Raw genomic sequence first — 20299 nt, forward strand, 5'->3', positions numbered from 1 at the left:
CAAAATTCAAATCAAACCAAAAAACTAACCTACAACAAAAAAACAACCATGGAAACAATACAAAACCCAAACCCTCCTGGGGCTGCCATATTGGCCTCCGATAATGTTCATACATTTCCTCCATATTGGGAAAATTTGTTGCTGTGCTTGAATAAACAGAACTTAACATTCTTGGATTTTTTCCAGAGTGACATTTACTACCAAATCTTTTAAATTTTATTAAATCTTCTTGTTAGATTAAAGCAATTTCTGATTTCCCAGGGACAAATGAAAATCTTTATGTATTTCTCATTTTTAAGTTTTAAAGCAGGGGTCCTCAAACTTTTTAAGCAGGGGGCCGGCGCTTGGATGAAGTGGCAGGCAGCCATCTGCGGCTGCTTGGTTTCCCCCACCAACCCCCGGCGGGTGTGTGTGTGTGTCTGTAAATACCGGGGGCCAGATTGAAGACCCTGGGGGGCCATATCCAGCCCGTGTGCTGTAGTTTGAGGACCCCTGTTTTAAAGCATGGATTTTATAACAATTTCAAAATTTTCACCGTTTTTTTTGTAAGCCATTTAGCGATCTGACAGAGTACAGACTTTAATGAGTTTCAAGGGGTATGACCTCTAGGTACAGAGCTGCTTGTAGTCTAGAAGAAGAAAAATTGCATACCCCCTGAGAGTTCAAGAATTCTGCTCCTATTCTGAGTTAAGGCAGTTGATTTCTGGACACAGGCAGATAATACCATGGCAGCACTTTCCAACTTTACTTCCTGCTCCTCCTGACAAAGAATACAGGTCAGAACTTCTTTCTCAGCAACAGATGGACCTCGTTTGGGACCCAAAGCAATCCTTGAGTAGTCAATTGCCGAAGACATGCTGTAAGACCATAAGTGACACAGAGATACAAAATAACCAGATGGCTTTTTCCAAGCAAACTACTTCTTCCAGGCATCTAAATATGTTGTACACTGCTAACATTCCTAGTTTTACACCGAAGTGCTTTACAAAACCAAATGATGACCAAACAATGAAGAAACACCTCAATCCTCCCTAAAATGCAGTATTCTTTAAAAACAGAAAGTAAAAGCCAGCTGAAACAGAAAAACACAATGAAATGGTTTTCATACAGTAGGAAAGTCACGAAGCTGTATTTAATGTAGATCAGATTAAATATATTTTAATCTTACAGATACGTTAAAATTGTTCCCCATTCTTAAAGAAAATATACTGGAAATGAATGCCACTACCTTAATTCAGTGGTTTGACACACAATACGCTTCCACATATTTTTTTTAAATATTCCTTATTCCAGAGTTCAACAATGATTTACAGAAAATGATTAAAAATCAAAGCACACAGAAGTGTACTTTTTTGACAACAGATCTCTATCTTCCTGATTAGTTTTGTGCAGCCCCAAGATGACCAAAATTGTGAGTTGTATTAGGTATATTGTTGCAGCATCTCTACAACAGGAGCAACCCATAACAACAGAATTACAAACAATATAAACCAAAAGTTTTCAGTGTGAAATCAGATTTTAGAAACTAGTGAACAGAAATACCAGTGACTCGAGCTACAAGAAACATTTTCTTTGTTGCAACTTAACCTTAAGGCATATGGGCTTTTATATTCTTTCCAAATCTAACACTTAAATATTCATGAAAGTTAGACAGTCACCTCCAAAATTACAGTGTTGTCAACTCTGCAGCTTTCTAACATAATTTTTCAAATGTTAAACGATGAGATGATCCATCATTTGAAGAAATAATGAATTTTCTTGTTTATCTTATGCTGCTCCACAAATGAGTCCGCTGTTCTTACATTAGCATATACATGCTAGTTTACATATATTTATATATAATTCTGTAATGGAAGATTACTTAGAAGTAAATAGAGATACAAGTTTGCTGACTGGGATGACACAATCTGTCCCTTGAATGTACTTTCAGAATTTTAAGGTAGCGTAATGAACATATGTAGAAGATAACGAACTCTTCCCATGGGAACTCTGGATTTCTGTTGTTTCTCACCTTTCTTCCTCCATAATTGCATCTTCTTTCCCCTGTGCCTCTAGTGTGTTTTCGTACAGGAGCTTATGGGTTTCAATGAAATTCCTCTGTAGCGCAGACATCTGGGCCATTATCTTCTGACGGTGCAACCTAGCTGCTTCTGCCTTTCTCTTCCGCTCAGCTTTCTCTTTGTCCTGAGTACTCTGGGTTTTACAATAAAAGAGAATAAAGAAATCACACACAACAGAGAACATCAGAAAATTAGAAGACTCTTTCCCCAACTATATGCATTCTAACCACTGAGAAATTCCTTAACTGACACGCTTTAATGATAAAAAAGAAAGTTAACTGCTGTCTGAAAAATGTAAAACAAAAATCTTAAATGTTGACTAGGTCCATTAACTTAGAGGAAAGATTTTGAGCGTTCCACAAAAGATCACTAGTACTATCCCTTGCCCAAAGACAGGATCAATAATACCTGATCCACTTCAATTAGGTGCTTGTCCGTTCTTAAGAAACTTCAGTAAGGTAACATCACAAGCCTCCTCCAGTGTTGTGTTATTCTCCCCATAAGCCAAGCCCCTACTGAGTATTCAGTACCTCCTTTGCAGGAATTCAAGAAAAATTTATCTTGAACTATGCACGACACGAAGAACGTTCCTACATTTTTGTGTCAGCATTTTATGCATCTGAAGATTGTATTTTCCCCCTATTCTTCTTTATTGTAGACTGGGAAACTCTTCTTCCAGTATTTCCTCACCTACCATGTTTTCAAAAACTATAAACAAAGTATTTATATGCTCTGGAAATGCAGAATTCAAAACCCACAGAATTAAAACATACATAACCTAACTCTAATTATTCAATTACTTAGAGACAATTCAGCGTTATACACATTGCTGCCATTCACAGTGGTATTACTTTTTGAGGAAACAACAAATTGTTCCACAAGTAGTGGAACTGTGTCTCATTTCTTACTGACTTTTGTATTTTGTTCCCTTACCTTACTAGATATCACAGGACACCTTTCTAAAAAAAGAAACACGGCGGATGCTTGATAAGTTTAGAGCTATGCATGCAATGACTAGCCAAGAAATTGTTTGCCAGTGAGCTGTTGCCAAACAGAATGTGCAAGAGCAAACTGGCTTGTCTTTGTACACTGCCTAAGGGTAACTGGATTCTTCTTTTCTATTCAACTGCCAATTTAAACAAACAAAAAAGGAATTCATGGGACTGCAGTAATCTTTGAAATCTCCATTTCACTCTGTAATCTGGCCACTGGATTCGGAAGTTATTTTGAGGGAAGTGTGTAGAGACTGATAAAAAGACAGAATAATCACCTAAGCTTGACATCTTTATACAATCAAAGCAAAGCAGATCAACCTCTTCATAGGTCACATACAAGACATCATTTTAAGTGGATTTGTATTTCTAATTATTGCACCATGTAAACATCATAGAAAAGGTGGTCAAATCACAAAGATAGAGAGAAATTAACACAAATTACTTCTTCACCCCCCTCCGTTGTTTCACTTAATTTGGAAGTACAACCAAAACCACATTAGCTGTTGATAATTCCATGAAACGTGCTTAGCGTAAATTTCAATTATTAAAATTATTAATCCTATTTTTAGGCAATGTATCAGAAATTAATATTTATAAAACTGTCATTTAAGGTAGCAATAAATTTAGGCAACTTTTTGAAAACAGCCATTCAAAACATTAAATGCAAGGCTTCCATAGAACATGGTTTTTTTGTTATTACCTCATCACCTTTTGTAACTTCTGAGCCTGATGTAGCTGCTACTACTGTTGTCACACTGGATTTTTCTCTCATTCTTTTCACTGTCTCAAACATCTAGGAATAGAAACTTAGATGTTAAAAATAAAACTGATTAAAGATCCTGATACTTTGTTTCACATTATTTTCAGATTTTGATATGGATGAAGCCAACTGCCATACTCCTAAATAACAAAAACGTCTAACAGACCGTAATGTGCATCCTGTAACACTGCTGTGTCTGTATCCTAAACCTGACGAGCACTGCTCAATGTGAAGGGAAGTATAATTCTTCCCAATTTTTCAGTCTTCTGGCACTAATTCTGCTAAACAGCTGAAGATTCCATACATTAGAAACATGGATAGAGGCTGCTAGCTTATTTCAAATAGGTGAGATGTGGATCACCTCATGGAAATCGTCACTGAAATCATGCAAACACCTATACATCTGGAACATCAAGAAAGCTTTCTAGCATGTGTCCAATTAGCTAAAACTGAGCCTTCAATTTTAATTTACTACTTTCTCCAGCTATCTTTAACAAGCATCTTGAAGTCTGGGTAATATTAAATATCCTACATTTACTATACATATAATTAAAAAATTACATGTACTTAGTACACTTTTACTTTTGCCCTTAGAATTTTAGAGGAATAACTTCTCCAAAAAAATTTTCAAACCTGCCTCCCTAATGTACGAGGGCAGTCCAATGTTAGTAGCTGAGGATAATTTTGGAACCCTACTATGGATTCTTACTCTCTTTTCCAAGAGCACCGTCTTCTACATTTGCCACCTAAACCAGGAAGCCCAAAATGCAACAGCACAGCAGTATTACTGCTAAGCAGAAGCAGCAGCCTCCTACACTGGAGAAGGTGTCACAGCTCCAGAGGTTTTTCCCTTCTCTTACTGGGTAATGGCAAGCAGTTGGATGGAAAAAATCCACAGGCCAAACGTACAATGTGGCCATTAGTCACATCCACATGACTCAAGTCTTACTACAAGCAGCCTCTAAAATGCTTTCCCAATTAATGTAAGTTTTACTTATCACTTGCTGTTATTTTGCAGCATATGAGGAATAAAGTTTATGCATTAAAAATATCATTACCGGAATGAGTTGTCTAAGCAAAAATTGACCCAATACTTGAAAGTAGCAATAGCAAGTAAAATGGACACATTAACACAGTATTCAATAGACCATCTCATCTGGGGAAAAAATGTTCCATCAGATTAAGCTTCTCAAGAAATCACTGCAGCTGTAAACACTGGGTTATGTGCAGGAATCATCGCTTCTTCAATGAAAGTTTCCTAAATTACTAAACCGAGATCATTCCTATCTCCCCCCTTGTGTACCTGCAGTATCCAATTGACTGTGTCCTTCTGTGCCTCTAACTGAGGAACTCTCTTTAATTTTTCCAAAAGCATTAACACGTTCACAGCATTCAAGGCTGAGCTTCCCATTCCTTTACAAAGTAAAGAACAACAGAAAAGCATGGGTCTTGAGGGGAAAAAACCTCAGCATTTCAATGTATTTGTAACTATGGAAATGCCTTAAAACATTGCTAATTACGTAATACAAACATGAATACAATCTGTGTAGTTACATTTCTGTTTTAATTTCATCTGTTTATTTCACTTAAACATAGTATAATCCTTCTTCACCCCTCGTAGATCAATCATTTTTGCTCCTTCCAGAAGTACAGACAAAACCAAAATTGCCTTTTGCTTCAAATAGAAGTTGTAAAGATGTTATAGTTTACATAAGTTTGCTAACAGCTCAGTGCACAAGTCTATTTCTATCACAAAAAATATTATAATTACAGTAATTATTTGCTTCTTCACACCTAGGCCATTCTCTAACATGATTTAAAATTGACACCATTCTCTGCCATTGCATTTCTTTTGCAGCACTTCCCATTTGAAATTAATTTGCATGTTTTTAGAAGAGAGACAAACATTTAAATAGCATTGGAGTTTTAAATCACTTCTCAATAAGAGTTTTCTTACAAAAATACTGATTATTTTTGCATGCCTTATGTATAAACGGGGCTTTTGTTTGTCTGGTTATGCAAAACTAAAGCTGGCAAACAATTCTGTAATGTCTCAATTGTAATTCCTTTTAGTGTATTCCTGTAGTCGACATGAAGCTTCTTAAACAGAAATACATTCAGTGTGACGATAACAATTCTTGTTGCTCAACAGTAAGAAAAAAATCAAAAATAAAAAAGTGAAATGGGAGTGCTTTTCAAACTCAGTAACACCTGTTTACACAACATTTTTGAAAAACTAAAGAAAGGCAGTTCAGCAGCTTTATGTATTTATTTACCTAGGAGGTATTTAAAACAAGTGTAAATGCGGTGCTTACAACACAAATGTGGTGCTTAGTGGTGGACTTGCCAGTACTAGGTTAATGATTGGACTATGACCTTAAAGGTCTTTTTCAATCTACGTAATCCTATGATTCTATAATTTTACTTCACATTCCTCATCTCTGTTTCACCTCTGAAGTGACAATTATGTCTAGCTTGATAATGGAATCTTTATTATTTATTCTTACACAGTGAAGCAGAAACTCTAGATAAGATTATTTGGAAAATGTAGATTCCAGCTCACACTCACTAGTCTCGAATGTAAGATTACGAAGTGCTCTGTAGGGATTTGGAAAAGTAAAGAAAGAAAAAAAGTATTCAAGTGGCTTCACAGCCACTAACTTTTGCTTCTATTACCAGTACCATAGTAAAAAACTAACTTGCAGGTAAATCAGTAATTGTACAGCTCAGGAGTAAAAAAGATGGTGACAGTTCACTTAAATCCACTGTCATTTCTCAAGTTCTTAGCTCCCATTTCAATCATGTTCTTGTCAAGGAAGAACCACTTTCAGTTATGTAACACTACTATTACTTTTCCTTTTCTCTTCCAGAAAGAGAAGCACACCCTCTTTTCAACATATCTGGCAACCAAGAAAACAGGAAGCTAGTCCAAACATGGTTTCTTCATTATTTAAAATACTTATTTTATCATGTTTTAATTCTACAGCAAAAAGTAAATCCTTTCTATCTAAAAATCACCAAACACTTTCTTCTACTCTATTTTTGTCCTCACAAAATCACCTTTGCCTAATATACTTCGCTCTTTTAAAGAAAATGAAACATACGTGTTGCTTTGTGATAAAAATCAAAGGTTACTTCCTCTTCTGGAGACTTCTGTAACTGCTGCTTCTCTTCTAATAACCCTAAAGAAAGGAGATGAAGCACCTAAAAAAAGTAAGTATCATTCACTGTTAGATGTCTGGAAAAACAGCATATAAAATTAATATGTTTAGTATAGTTCTGTACTATATGCTGATTATATCCATGACAAAACATAGAAATGAGAAAAAGTGCTGAGATTGTACGTGGACAGTGAAATCACAACTCACAATATAATTTTCCTGCATATTACTTGCACTAAACCTAATAAATTTGCACACGCTTTACATTAGTAACATATGAATCTTGTAATAAATTCTTATCAGCAAAATCTTTGGTTATTTCCATAATCCAACGATTAGCAGGTAAGTCAAAGTGATTAAATAATCTAGACACTTTAATTAACAGAACTGATTAATTCAATCAGTTTGTAACTTCAGGTCCTAATCCTATAAATACTTAAAAAAACAAAACAAAAAAAAGCACCCACAAAAAGAACTTCACAACATCAGTAATTCCTTTTTTCTTAAAGCATAAAGTCACTGTGGTAAAATCCAATGTCTAAATACTTCCAAAATTTTATTATTTCATGGCTAAGGCCCCGAAGACATTTACTTATTTGGAGACTCTGCAGCTTACAAGATGAAGCAACTCCTATTTTTTTAAGGTGATTAAAGGGTTACTTATTTGCATACGAAGTTTCAAGAAAAAGATGAAGTAAGGAGAATTACGTATTGAAACAGCTTCAGTGACGAGGCAACACAGAGGGGAAAGCAAAGTAGAAAACTGAAGAATATTCCCAATTTAGATATTATTGCATTTCACTTATCTATTTTACAGTGGAGGTAAATAATTAGAAATATTTTCTTTCTTGGTAACATTTATGAAAAGATGTTTGGGGACAAAAAGTAAGTTCTTACCATTCCAATTTAAAGTTCATCTTTACACATTTTGATCTCATCATAAGCAAACATGGTCAACACAGGAATGACCATAGGAAGAAGACCAAAGCCAACCATACCATTTGGATCATAGCCTCGGTCCACAAGTGGGTCTCCAGTTCTACTGCTCTCTGAAGAACAGTCCGCAGTATGTGCATCATAACATCACAGTTCAGAATCCTCACCACATTGCTGAATGCAGGACAGAAGTCTGGAGGAGGTGGTGGTGGCAATGCTAGAAAACAGACATGCGCAAATATATTAACAAACTGGCACCTCAAAGGTTGCAGGCAAAAAGCAGAGAGCAAACACACGTATCCCAGTGAAAGGACAAATGGACTTTTAAATTAATAAAACCACGCTCAAACACAATTGTTTGCCTAAGTCAGCTTTTATCTTTAGCAAAACTAAGTACTTTTAGTAAGTTCTTATAAAACACATGCAAGCTAAGCTAAACAATCGATCAGAAGTGTTTAATTTTATCTGTAAATGCAAATATTTAATTTTTTACACTGCCTTATTTATGTATCACTAATAAACATAGTGTTTGTGTTTTGCATCAGATATCAAGTTTTTAAGTAGTTAAAGAACAGTGAGCAGTGGATCTTCCAGAGTGTGATGTCTCACATTACAGTGTCCCATGCTTAATGTGGCTGGATGTTTAAATTCTTCCTGCTACTGGGCCATCCCGATAATTTCTAAGTACATTTTCTGAGCTAATATTGAAACTGTGTGATGTGGTATCTCACCCAGAAGCCACCTAGAATCTTGGCAGCTACTAACAGCAGCTCAATTAATGCTGCAACCTTTCCCTAACTGGAAGCATTGACTTAAGCCTTCTCTTGGTACCTGGATGCCTCTTTTCTGAAAACTTCTATGAACACAGTGTCTCTGAAACCATCAATCTTTTGACAATTTAGACTAAATGAATTATAAAAACTTACTGACAAAGACAACACAGCTACACAAAAGCATATGCACAAAGTATAAGCAACAAAACGGGTAGCCTCAGGGGAACACACATTAATATAAAGTTATCTTTGTATTTTGGAGCTGTACTGACTGATTACATGAATGTGAGTTTCTGACACAGTATTTGCATTTAAAGTTCCACAAAATAAACATCCTTGCTAACATTTTAGAGCTGCTGAAGTGAAGGGGGGGGACGGACGTTGCAGAACATTGAAAAGTTACTAATGAAAACGTGACAACTGTATAAAACAAGAAGTGGAGAAAGAAACCAAAAGTAATCCAGAGATATTTTTTCCCTTTTTTTTTTTCCAGCTGTCATATTCCGAGTTACTTTAAACCGAGGGAAATTACATTTTTTTCCAAAGAGAATCTGATTCCTGATTTATTTGTGTCCCTCCTAAATGACAATACCAATTAATTCTTCTTCAGTTCCATTTTTTCAAGTGAAAGGAACCCAAAGCAAATAAAATTTACTCAGAATGAATTTTAGTCATCTTGGGTATGAAATGCTGTAGTTCCCCTGATAGTACACAAAAATCAAAATATACTTCAGATTAGGAAGTAAAGATTAAGGTATTCAACTGGAAGGGCAATCTGGGAAAAGAAAAATACTTTTATCTGTTGCAACTTAAAAAAGCAGGTGATAGCTGATTTTATTAAATTGTTCACTGTACTTATTCATTCAGCTTACAAAGTCTTCCTCAAATCAACTCAATTAATGCTCATGACTTAAATAGGTAACAGTAAACTCAAAAGGAAAACATACTTGTGTTACGACAGAAACACGGGGGTTTACTGTTACACGTATTTGTAGCTTCTAAAAAATAAAATTTTGATTTATAAAACCTAAGTCTCAAGCTACTTACAGAATGGATACGAGCACTAGTTCCTGTGGCAGCCTTCTCTACATGACATTATTATGTCTCAACACTGCACTAACTAAAAATAAACTTTTGCCTCCTAGTTACTCCTCCATAGAAACTTCAAGATGTTAATTTTGTCAATGGATACTATGCCATGTTTGTCTACATGGAAATTAAACTAAAAATTCCAAAATCTCTATCTTTGTTAAAAAAAAAAAGGGGGGGTGGGGGAAGATAAAAGCTAACAGCAGTTAATTAATTACAATTACTACACATCACAACGAACAATATGAACTCAACTATCCACAATTAAGTCACATTTCCCACAGCTCATTTTATATGCACAACTACATACACTACTGACTTATCACATTTGTTGAGTCATCAGTTTCAAATTTTTACCTTCATCTCTGTTTTCTTGTTTTCTTCTTTTCTTTTGTGTATGCTCAGCCTACAGAAAAAGTAGTGTTGTTACATCAGTACTTCTACAGAAGTACAGAATGAAGCAATTAGAAATCCTAAACTGGAAATGTGGGAAGATACATAATCAATACTTGGTCATTTAACTAGAATCTTGTCTGAAATCTGTTTAACAACACTGCATTTTATTTCAATTAGTAGCAGATATAAAACAATTGGACATACTTGCTTCCTCAGCATGAATTACAAAAGATAAATTTGGGGTTTTCCAGTTCAAAGAGATATCATACTTTGTTCTTTAGCATAAACAGTTAACAGAGTTAACACAGAAGTCACTTTAGTGACAACACTAATGCAAACCACCCACATGAATTTGTATTAACAATTTGAACTTCATTAGAGGTTTGGTTTTGAAGTTAGCTGCATATGCTCTTTACTGAATCAGTTTCTTTAAACACCATTAATTCCTTTGATTGAACAAACTTCTTTAGATGTTGATATGTACTATTTTTTAACCTTTGAGAGTGAATCTGACACTGCTCACCTTGCTGTGCTGGGTCTTAGTATAGTGATAAAAGAACATATTGAATTCCTTCAAGCACTCATCTTTCAGTTCATAAACTCCATGGCCAGACACACCTGGTTTCCTTACAGAGAAATATTTCATGATATACAGATTAATAATTTATGTTCAGCACATATTTAAATGTAAACACACCAGTGACACAATTTATTCTCTAAGGAAGTGCTAGTAAGAAATGGAATAGTGATGGTTGCTTCATTAACTTAAAAGCACAGAGTGAGTACAGCAATCAGTCTTTCAAGACTGCTTACTTCTGTAAATCCTACCCAAAAGCAAAATGTTTCTAGTCTACACCAGCTACAGCACACCACATAGCCTCTGACAGGTAAATTCTTTTTAACTTCATGGCTTAGAATTTCAGACATTGGATGTTACTGTAAAAAGAAAATTACTTTTTTAACCAAGATACAAAACAAGTAATATGAACTTTCCAGCTAGTGAGATTTTTTTGAACCTTCCATACAATTCCCAAAGCAAAATTCCCACTTACACCTATAGCTGCCCTTGATTAAACACACACAAGCGACACATGAAATTTCAAATAAGGTATACTAAAATAATTAAAAGACATTTTTGTGACAAAAATAGCAGACATTTGAACTACTTTTTCTCAACTGCTACAATCGGTTGTTCTATATATATTAAAAAAAAAATAACTCCCATCTGAAAGTTACAGCAAGTTAGCAACTAATTAACTTCTAAACCAATGATTAGGTGGGGACTGTCAAAGGTACAATGACCTGTTACAGTTCCAGCCACCTTTGACACAAAATTAACTTTTTAAGACTTGCCCACTAGGATTTGAGGTTACTAAACTCCTGAGACTCCCTCAAGCTGAATTTGAAGACTGACAAGGGCAAAAAGAGAGCAGCAGCAGGTTTGGATATTCCATAAGCTTTTCTTTCCTATGTATATTTGAAAGCATACGTATTTCCAAGACAGCAAATATTAGCTGAACAGATACTGTGCAGTGCAGTTTGTTTAACCCATATAATGTAACAGAATTATTTCATGTTCAAGACTTATAAAACAATATTAAAAACTTACTTAAATGTAGCCACTTTATCAATTACTTTCTCCAAGCCAGTTTCATTGTTCTCCTGGTAAAAAATTTAGTTTGGGATAAATACATAATGATTCAAATATCTTCAGTATTATGCTAGGTGTAACAAAAATAGACATACAGATTTAGATCAGTTCTCTAATTCATGAATTAATATATTTTGCCCACTGTTATTCAGAAAGCAGATATTCATAATTGGTACTTCCTTGTAACATGTCAAAGAGAATACTATCATTTAATCATGTAAAATTTCATTTGTAAGAGTGATCTCCAGAAACAAAGCCGTGTCTTACCCAACCTCAATGAAGGGGAAAACAGAGTTTTAGTCTTTTAAAACAGTATTCCAGGCTATTTAATTTACAATAAAACTGAGGGGGGTTTGCATCGATTGCCAGGCCTGAAAACTTGCACAGGTTATAAAACCTAATCCACATCCCTCTCCTTTGCTTGAATTTTGAAAAGTTGGAATATAATGGCAGGAAAATCCGTGCTTTCAAATAGACCTGTAGAATATTTGACTTCCAATGGATCTGTACAGGTTTAAGTGATCAAAATTACAGGATCAAATTTATTGATGGTACACAGGGCAGAGTGGAATCCAACTGCATGGTCCTACAGGGCCAAAAGAGAAAATAATTTTTAAACTTTTCTTTTTCAATCTAGGAGAACTACAGCTGAATATCCTAAAAAATTCTACCTCTTCATCAAAACCCACAATCTCCATACAAGCCTTTTCAGATTGTACCATACTCAAATCTATGACATCTACCTTTAAATCAGTAAGGTGTGTAAGACCCTTTGTCATGCCATTTTGTAATTCTGAAACCAACAACTGAGCTTTATAACAGAAATAAAATGCTTCCATATAAAGATATGGAAGCTAAAGAAGAAAAAGACATAAAACAAGAAAAAGTAAATTAACAGGAAAAAAATAAACCAGGACTCACATTTTCAGGCAAGGACTTGGTAATTGCACTGTGAGCCATTGGTTCAATACATAACAGATGGATAATTTCTCTCATAATAACATCTTCTTTTGTCACATTACTCACTCCAGGCACATATCTTTCCCCTACCAGAGTGAATCAAAAGGAGAAGAACAGCAAACATGACAGTTACAAAGCAATTCTGAATTCTGCTTAGAGGTAATGCTATTGCTGAGGTATTTCATAGTATAAGCTTGCATTTGCCAGAAACCTAACCAGAGGTAATGCTATTGCTGAGGTATTTCATAGTTAAAGCTTGCATTTGCCAGAAACCTAACCCCAAATGTCTTGAGAAGAAAAATGTTTTTTAGCCTAGCTTCCTAAGAAAATCGGTCGACATGGGAGTTATCTCTTCTTATGCTACTTTAATAGTCAATTATGAAGTTACTTAACAGCTTTTTTCACTATGCAACCCCTATTGATTCTGGCTGACAAATACTTGTGTTACTGAACAATCTATTTAAAATAGGCATACTGCTCTCCATACCACCTATGTTAAACAAAGTCATTAAGCCTATTTTGTCAAACTGTAATAACCCAATACTTCAACAGAGAGAAATGAAACTTACCCACAACGTAGATGAGAATCTGTAGCATCTCTTCTATTAACACATTACATTGTTTGATCAAATCCTACAAGAGTTAGAGAAATCATTTAAAAAAGCAAAACAAACACCAAAAAACCAACCAAACGAACAACACCAAGCAGGAAAATCCATCAAACAACACGGAGCTCAGCCTTCAGATGCACTACTTTGCCAAAGCACCATAATGTAAGAAGAAAACTCCATTCTAACAAGTTGGGAAAATGTCTGTGCTTGTAGAGGAAATACTATTCCACAATGGAACTGCAAGATTCACACGCAGGAAAAGAAGTGACAGCTAAAAGAGTATCCCAGATAAAGGATTTTATGAAAGTTCAAGCCTCAAGAAGTAGCACAACAATCCAAGGAACTTCCAGCCAAAGCAAGAATACATAATATGGCTTAAGAGACATAGAAATTTTATAGCTAAGTAATTTACATGGAATTTGGTAGATGCCCTATGAAATAAAGGTCAAAGAGGGCAAAACCTGTTAATTTAAAATTAACTCCTACAAATTCTGATTTCAAATCAGTTATCTAACAACTAGATCCTGTGTTGACTGACTTTTAGTGTGGTCATAAAAATGCAGTTATCACCAGTAGCTAGTTTTTCTTATTAATGTTCCGTAAATTCAAAGCAAAAAAATTAATCAGCAGAAACACTTGGCACTTACCTGATCTTTGGTGGGCTTGATCTTTTTGAAAGCATCAGCAAGCTCATATCTCTGCAATATCAGCAGGAGGAACTGGTTTGGATCCATAAGGGATGCACCTATCTATCAAAAAACCCAAACTAATATTAATATCAGTTACTACTACAGTTCTTCATTAATTATGAAAAATACTTTACCAAGAAAAATGTTTACAGTCATACAAATCTAGTTCAAAGGAATTCCATGACAATTTTGAGTCAAGCAAGCAACAATTCAGAACATTATACCTGGAGCATGATGATGTCTTTATCATACATCTCTTCTCTGCATTTAACATCTTGATAATAGAATACCTGAGAAAGAGGAAAACAAAATTGAAGTAGAGAAGTAATACACTATCAAATGCATACCGATTAATGACTGAAGCTTTTTTAAACTGTACAGCACCTCTATTAAGGCAAAGTCTCATGCTTCTTTCAAAACAAATATGTACTTCGATGGAAGTTAAAAATGTTTTTTCACTTATCCAGAGAAAGTCTATGCTGTACTTTTTCATACCGCCACCCAAGACAACATAATTCTAATGGCTGCTACTGATTAAAGTCAAAATATCCTCCTTCTCGTACCCCAGTTGTCAGAGATACAACTCTACAGGGGGGTAGCAGTATTTACTTTGATTGCAGCAAAGGGTCCTGTGAAAGGGAAACTCAGAGAACTTCTGCCAAAAGAAAAAAACAAGTGAAGCCAAAGCAGGCAAAATACAAGTACTTTAGGGCAGACTCTTCCTTTTACCTTCACTCTTGCAACAAAAAAGCCCGCAAGTATTATAAAATGTTTGTTATATCCAGTTATATTGCACTGAAAAGTTTAGTATGAGTTTACATCGATTTAACTTTTGCATATGACTACCATAAACTGAGAGATTCTTCTAACATTTTCTTATAAGCAACAGTACTAACAGTATTTATGCAGTGATTTCTTCCTAAGATCTGCAAGTAGTTTACCAGTAGATGTCAGTAACAAACACCATTTCACAGAGTCAGAAAGAGTCATAAGAGAGATGAAAATATTTGTGTAATATGGGGAGACAAGCCACTGATAAAGCTGGAAATAAAACCAAGTCATCTAAACTCCGACCTAGAAACCTTTCTATTCAGTGTGAGAATGACCCCCATGACCTTTTTATGCACCGGATGAAACCACCACTGGGAGCATTACTGAGAAACACTTGCATACATCAACAGGACTGACCAATTCACTACTGAAAATTATAAGAATACCTGGCTTATCAGTGAGAGCCCATTCCTTCTCCACATCTCTGCAGAAACCTGAGCAACCAAGACAAGACATCGCAAAGGATATTCTACTAGCAATTCCACTTGAAATTCTTCCTAAAATTTAAAAAAGGAAAAGAAAAATCAAGCAATAATGAGTCTGTCAGTGATTTTTAAAGTGTAAGTCCTAATGAACAAAGACATACTGACAGTTGCTAATTAACTTGTGTGTGTGCCATGAAAATTACAGGATAAAATTTTAGGATTTCTCATTCCCAGAGTATAAATCACAAACACTCGGGGGCTGGGGGGAAGGAAGGGAGGGAAGAAGCCAACTTACAGGAGAAACAAACTCATGCAGTCTTGAGATGGTTCCAGTCTTGCTTAATCGTACGTGAAGACCTACAAAACCAACAGGAAGAAAACCAGAAAATAAATCAAAATTAGTAAAGTTTCTCCTCCAACCCATTCTAAATGTTAGCTAAATCATCTACAACCCAGAGAATTACAGAAAAAAAGTTGTTTATGTAGGAAAGACTTGTGACTTGCTTTTTAATTTTCTTTTTCTTTTTATTTTAAGATAGAAGATCTATTACATTATGACAACAGTTCTTACCCATCTTACAATCCATTATTTTATGAATAAATCTATTCATTTAATGAATCCATTAAAACTATTTAAATTGAGATGCTAAGTAGTACTAGCAAAATTTTCATTTCACATCTAAATCATATGTCAGTAATAACTGAATTTCAGGATTACAAGGCTTAACAGATGGTATCCTGGCATCAAATGATGTGATAAAGAATATACAGCTTAATAATAGCGTATGATTTCATTTGTATTCTACAAAAAGCAGCGATCCCCCACTGCTGTAAACCATTGAATACGGACTGGAAATCTGTCCTGGCATGCTACAAACATATGTCTTTTAGGAGGAGCATTTTAACAGTCCTAAGATACAGGTAGCAGGAAAACAGATTTGAGATACAGTAATAATGAACATTCATTTAGGCAGAACAGGTAGAAACAGAAACACAGTAACATAAATAGAAATAGTCCAGAGAAAACTGAAGATCTCATTAAAACATGGAACTTTTTCCTTCTCATCTGACTTTCTTATCTCTCTCCTGTTTAAAAAATGACCTCCAACTTCCATGGCAATTTTTTTTTTTTTTTTTTTTTTTTTTTTTTGAGGAAAACCTTCCTTTAGTGGGACATGTGGGGAACAGCGTTGCCTGATCATGAGAATGTCAGAAAGTCTGACAGTGACTGATCCATGAAGCACTTCATCTAAATGGTTTCTAGAATAAAGAAATCGAGATGGGTGATAAAGGTAATTCAAACATGAATCAAAACAAAACACACCACCTACCAGCAAGAGTCCTAGACAGTGGTAAATGTATGCTGACAGGATCTGCAGACACTCTGTAAGGTCTGCTCTCCAGAGTATGGCCACACAAGTGAAACACTGTTTTTTCCCGTGAGCGGCCATTTGTGCTGCACCTCATCACAGCTTTATGACATTCACTGTAGGCCTTCAGCAACAGCTCTTCCTAGAATTTAAAATAAATGCATAGCACTATATTTAAAAATCATATATATGCACTGAAATTCCTCACTTGTTTTTTCTGATGGCATAAACAGTTACTTAAAGTCCACAATATATTACTATTCTGTTTCTTATATGGAGAAGTACCGGACTGGAACAGTGGAGCATCCACTAAAGCTAACCAAGAATATGCTTCTGTTCAAAAAAGCTGCTCTGTCAAATGCTCTAAAATCTATGTACTTATTTAGGATGCGATATTTTAATCGTTTGCAGTTTGTACCCCAAATGGGACAAAGCTCCTGAACTGCTATAGTTCATCCTTTCGCTCCCTAGTGAAAAAAAAAAAAAAAGACAAGAAACAAAAGAAACCAATTTCAAAATATCTTTAAATTGTGTACAATTTCCTCCCTTCCCCCAGCACAGTGACAAGCTCCAGCACTGATTAGGAATACTTAACAGTGCAATTCCTCAATTAGCACAAAGTTTCTGCAGTCTACTTTTGCAATTGAAAATTAACACCGTATGCTTCAAAAACTGAAAACCTGACAGTATTACGGGAAGTATTTTCCTTTATGATCTGCCTGACACCCTGTGCAGGCTTGTCAGCTAGATTATACTCTCCTGAGATCCCACCTCTCCTTCTCACACCACAGATTAATTCTTTCAGGCTCATTTTTTGTGGAGATCTGTATTGAACAATAGTGAGCTTTTTTAAAAAGCTGCTATTTAAAAAGCACTCAGGAATATTCACAAAAGGCACGCGTGTAAGAATCCCAGACAACTGATATACTTACATCACAGGCACACCACTCCTGGAACATCAAAAGAATGTTCTTGAGCTGCATCTGTATAGCAATAGCTGCTTCCCAGTCAGGGTCCACCTCAATGTGCTGACCAATCTGTCTTTTTATCTCCTCCATTCCCTGAAATGGATATGCCACAAAATACTCAAGCTAAATCAACGAACACAGGCTTAAAACAGAAAATTCTGGAAGCAAATAGTAAAATATAGGTTATTCGGATACATGTAGCTAAAATTGAAGAATACTTCTATAAACATTACCTGTACACCCACCCAACAAATGGATTGAAGAACTTACCATCATAATTGCATGTTTATATGCACAATATTGCTATGGACAAAAAGATGAGCAAACAGAAATGCTGTACTATGTTTATTACAGCATATTAGAAAGAAATTGTTTAAATGTGTTGTACCTGCATGCAAGTTAGAATCCTTAGGAAAGAAATAAATCCTTCTAAGAACCGCTCCCTCAGACGGTCTGTCCATAATGTAGGCTTGCTGACTAAGACATACCTGTCCCCAAAGAAAACATTATCATCTTTTGCTCAAACTTCCGTTTCCGCTTGTATTTATTGTTCTTTGTATTACAGTAATAAATTGCATCACATTACATCCCCCTCCCCATCTCAAACTCCTCTTAACATTTTTACTAAACACATTAGAGTTGCTTGATGCGACTCCATCAATTGAAATAAACAGATTTTTTTTGATTCCAAGGTATTTGGGGTGGTTTGCTTTTACATATTCTGTTTACTGAAGTAATGCGGAACCCGTAAGAGTGGAAAACGCTATGCAGATGAGAATTACACAGCTTTGCCAGAATGATAATGAATAGAAGCCAAATTACCTGTATTGTCTTACAGTAGATATATTTTGTTTATTAATGCAATTGTTTTATGGAATAATATTAGTGAGAATCACCAAAAAATGTCTTTATAGAATATAATTTTGGTATTTGAAAATGTTAAGTTTCCACTGAAAAATAAAACATTCAGGTTTCACGTGTGGTTCTTGAGGAGTTTGCATTTTTTTAAAGCAGTTTTATCATCAGATTCCTGAATTGAAACACCTCATCCTACTGCTAATTTTCTAGAGAATTGCCCTAGCTTCTCAGCTTTACACTTACCTGAGGTCATATATTACTGCATATACCCGGTTCAGTTTGTCCTGACTGTAACCTTGGAAGTTGAACTTGTCATTTTTGTCTAGGTACTCTGGAAGCACTTCTAGGAGTGTCTCTGTAATGGTGGTGATTACATTTTGCTCTTCAATAAGATGTCGAGCCTATAAGAAGAAAATTAAAAAATGTTCTTCCTACTTTTGTTGAAGAGAATGGTCAAAGTAAATTTCTAATCAAAAAGACTGAATTCAAAGGAAAAATATTTCAAGCATTTTTAAAAAGTCCAAACTACAAAACCTCCCATAATATTCATTATGTATGAAGACAAGTTTCCATCAAGTCGACATGGTTTCTCACTCTGACAGCTTCAATGTAAGAGATATGCTATTTTTTCTGGAAAGATCACGTAGAAAAGTACTTTTATATTAGTATTTCAGGCAAGAAATATATAACCTTTAAAACCTAGAGGTATACTTTTTCCCTCTCACAGGATTTAACATATTTCAGCTACACAAAAAAAAAAACCATTTAATCATTTTTGCCCCCTCCCCCCAAGTTTTTAAAGTTACATAAGAAGGTAAATGTCAACAGTAAAAGAACACAAAGTTAATGCAAAGAAGGATGCTGCCTAAAATTTCAACTCATTTGCATTTCCTCTACCTTCTGTAATGAATATTCACATAAAATCAAGCTTGTGCTTTCATATCGGCCTCAACAAACCTGAACAATCATTTTCAACTCAGCAACGCATAACGACTCTCTGCCAAGTACAGCAGTCTGCAAAAGTGGTACTGCTAGCAATTCTCAAATATTTTATGTTTCTAGAGGAGACAGGTTGTACATACCAGAGTAGGTACGGTGAACATCTGAACTGAGAGTGCTGTGACAGAAAGAACTCTGTCATGATCATCACTGATGTATTCTTTTTGCAATGCCTTGTAATACTAAGAAAAGAGAATATTGGGGAAATGAAATAAAACAAGTGTTTATTTAAAACACTTTTTTATTTGAAAGAGTTACGTATTGGTGTCCTTCTTCCTTTTTAATAGAAGCAGTTCAGACAACAAAAACAACACAACATCCTCAATGCATCAAGCCAATTAAATATGTGCCCCACTGACTCAATACTGAAGATAAGCACAAATTTAACTATTCTGCCAGTTTGGAAGCAGAATATTTCGTCTCCTACAACCAATCTTCCCCAATAAATATGTAAAAAAGAGATCAATAAAGACATTACGTTATTACAACACAAGTCTTCCTCCTGCAGTGTTGCATGGATAACTGTATGAATAGTTATTCAACAGCTGACTATAAAATATGTGTACAATGAGTAATTCAAGTCTGGACTGAAACAAAGCGACCAGAGAAAACCATGGATTGTCAGTCACCTTTATTAGGATTAAAAAAAAAAAAATCTCACCCTAAAACAAAAAAAACTTGGTCTTATGTTGTGTATATTTCTAACTACTGTATCTAATTAAAAAAACCCAACCAAAACAAACCAGTTAGTTGCAGTTCATCTGTCA

At 35.1% G+C, this 20299-nt stretch overlaps 1 protein-coding gene across 4 annotated transcripts in view; it reads right to left on the minus strand.

Annotated features, from left to right (window-relative positions):
• The window catches only part of UBR1 (ubiquitin protein ligase E3 component n-recognin 1), a 78270-nt gene that overhangs the window by 27201 nt on the left and 30770 nt on the right, over positions 1-20299 (minus strand). For all 4 annotated transcript variants that reach the window (XM_037393545.1, XM_037393546.1, XM_037393544.1 and 1 more), the window contains exons 11-30: positions 19616-19714; positions 18777-18934; positions 18064-18163; positions 17640-17768; positions 16669-16849; positions 15633-15694; positions 15299-15409; positions 14306-14371; positions 14040-14141; positions 13351-13414; positions 12743-12867; positions 11780-11832; positions 10694-10796; positions 10132-10180; positions 7975-8129; positions 6920-7019; positions 5119-5228; positions 3756-3848; positions 2012-2193; positions 652-857 (exon numbers count right to left, since the gene is read on the minus strand). In XM_037393545.1, the coding sequence (XP_037249442.1) occupies positions 652-857; positions 2012-2193; positions 3756-3848; positions 5119-5228; positions 6920-7019; positions 7975-8129; positions 10132-10180; positions 10694-10796; positions 11780-11832; positions 12743-12867; positions 13351-13414; positions 14040-14141; positions 14306-14371; positions 15299-15409; positions 15633-15694; positions 16669-16849; positions 17640-17768; positions 18064-18163; positions 18777-18934; positions 19616-19714 (2248 nt within the window). The remainder of the gene's footprint in view (positions 1-651; positions 858-2011; positions 2194-3755; positions 3849-5118; positions 5229-6919; positions 7020-7974; positions 8130-10131; positions 10181-10693; positions 10797-11779; positions 11833-12742; positions 12868-13350; positions 13415-14039; positions 14142-14305; positions 14372-15298; positions 15410-15632; positions 15695-16668; positions 16850-17639; positions 17769-18063; positions 18164-18776; positions 18935-19615; positions 19715-20299) is intronic.

This window comes from Falco rusticolus, chromosome 7, assembly GCF_015220075.1.
Source record: "Falco rusticolus isolate bFalRus1 chromosome 7, bFalRus1.pri, whole genome shotgun sequence".
Taxonomy (NCBI): Eukaryota; Metazoa; Chordata; class Aves; order Falconiformes; family Falconidae; genus Falco; species Falco rusticolus.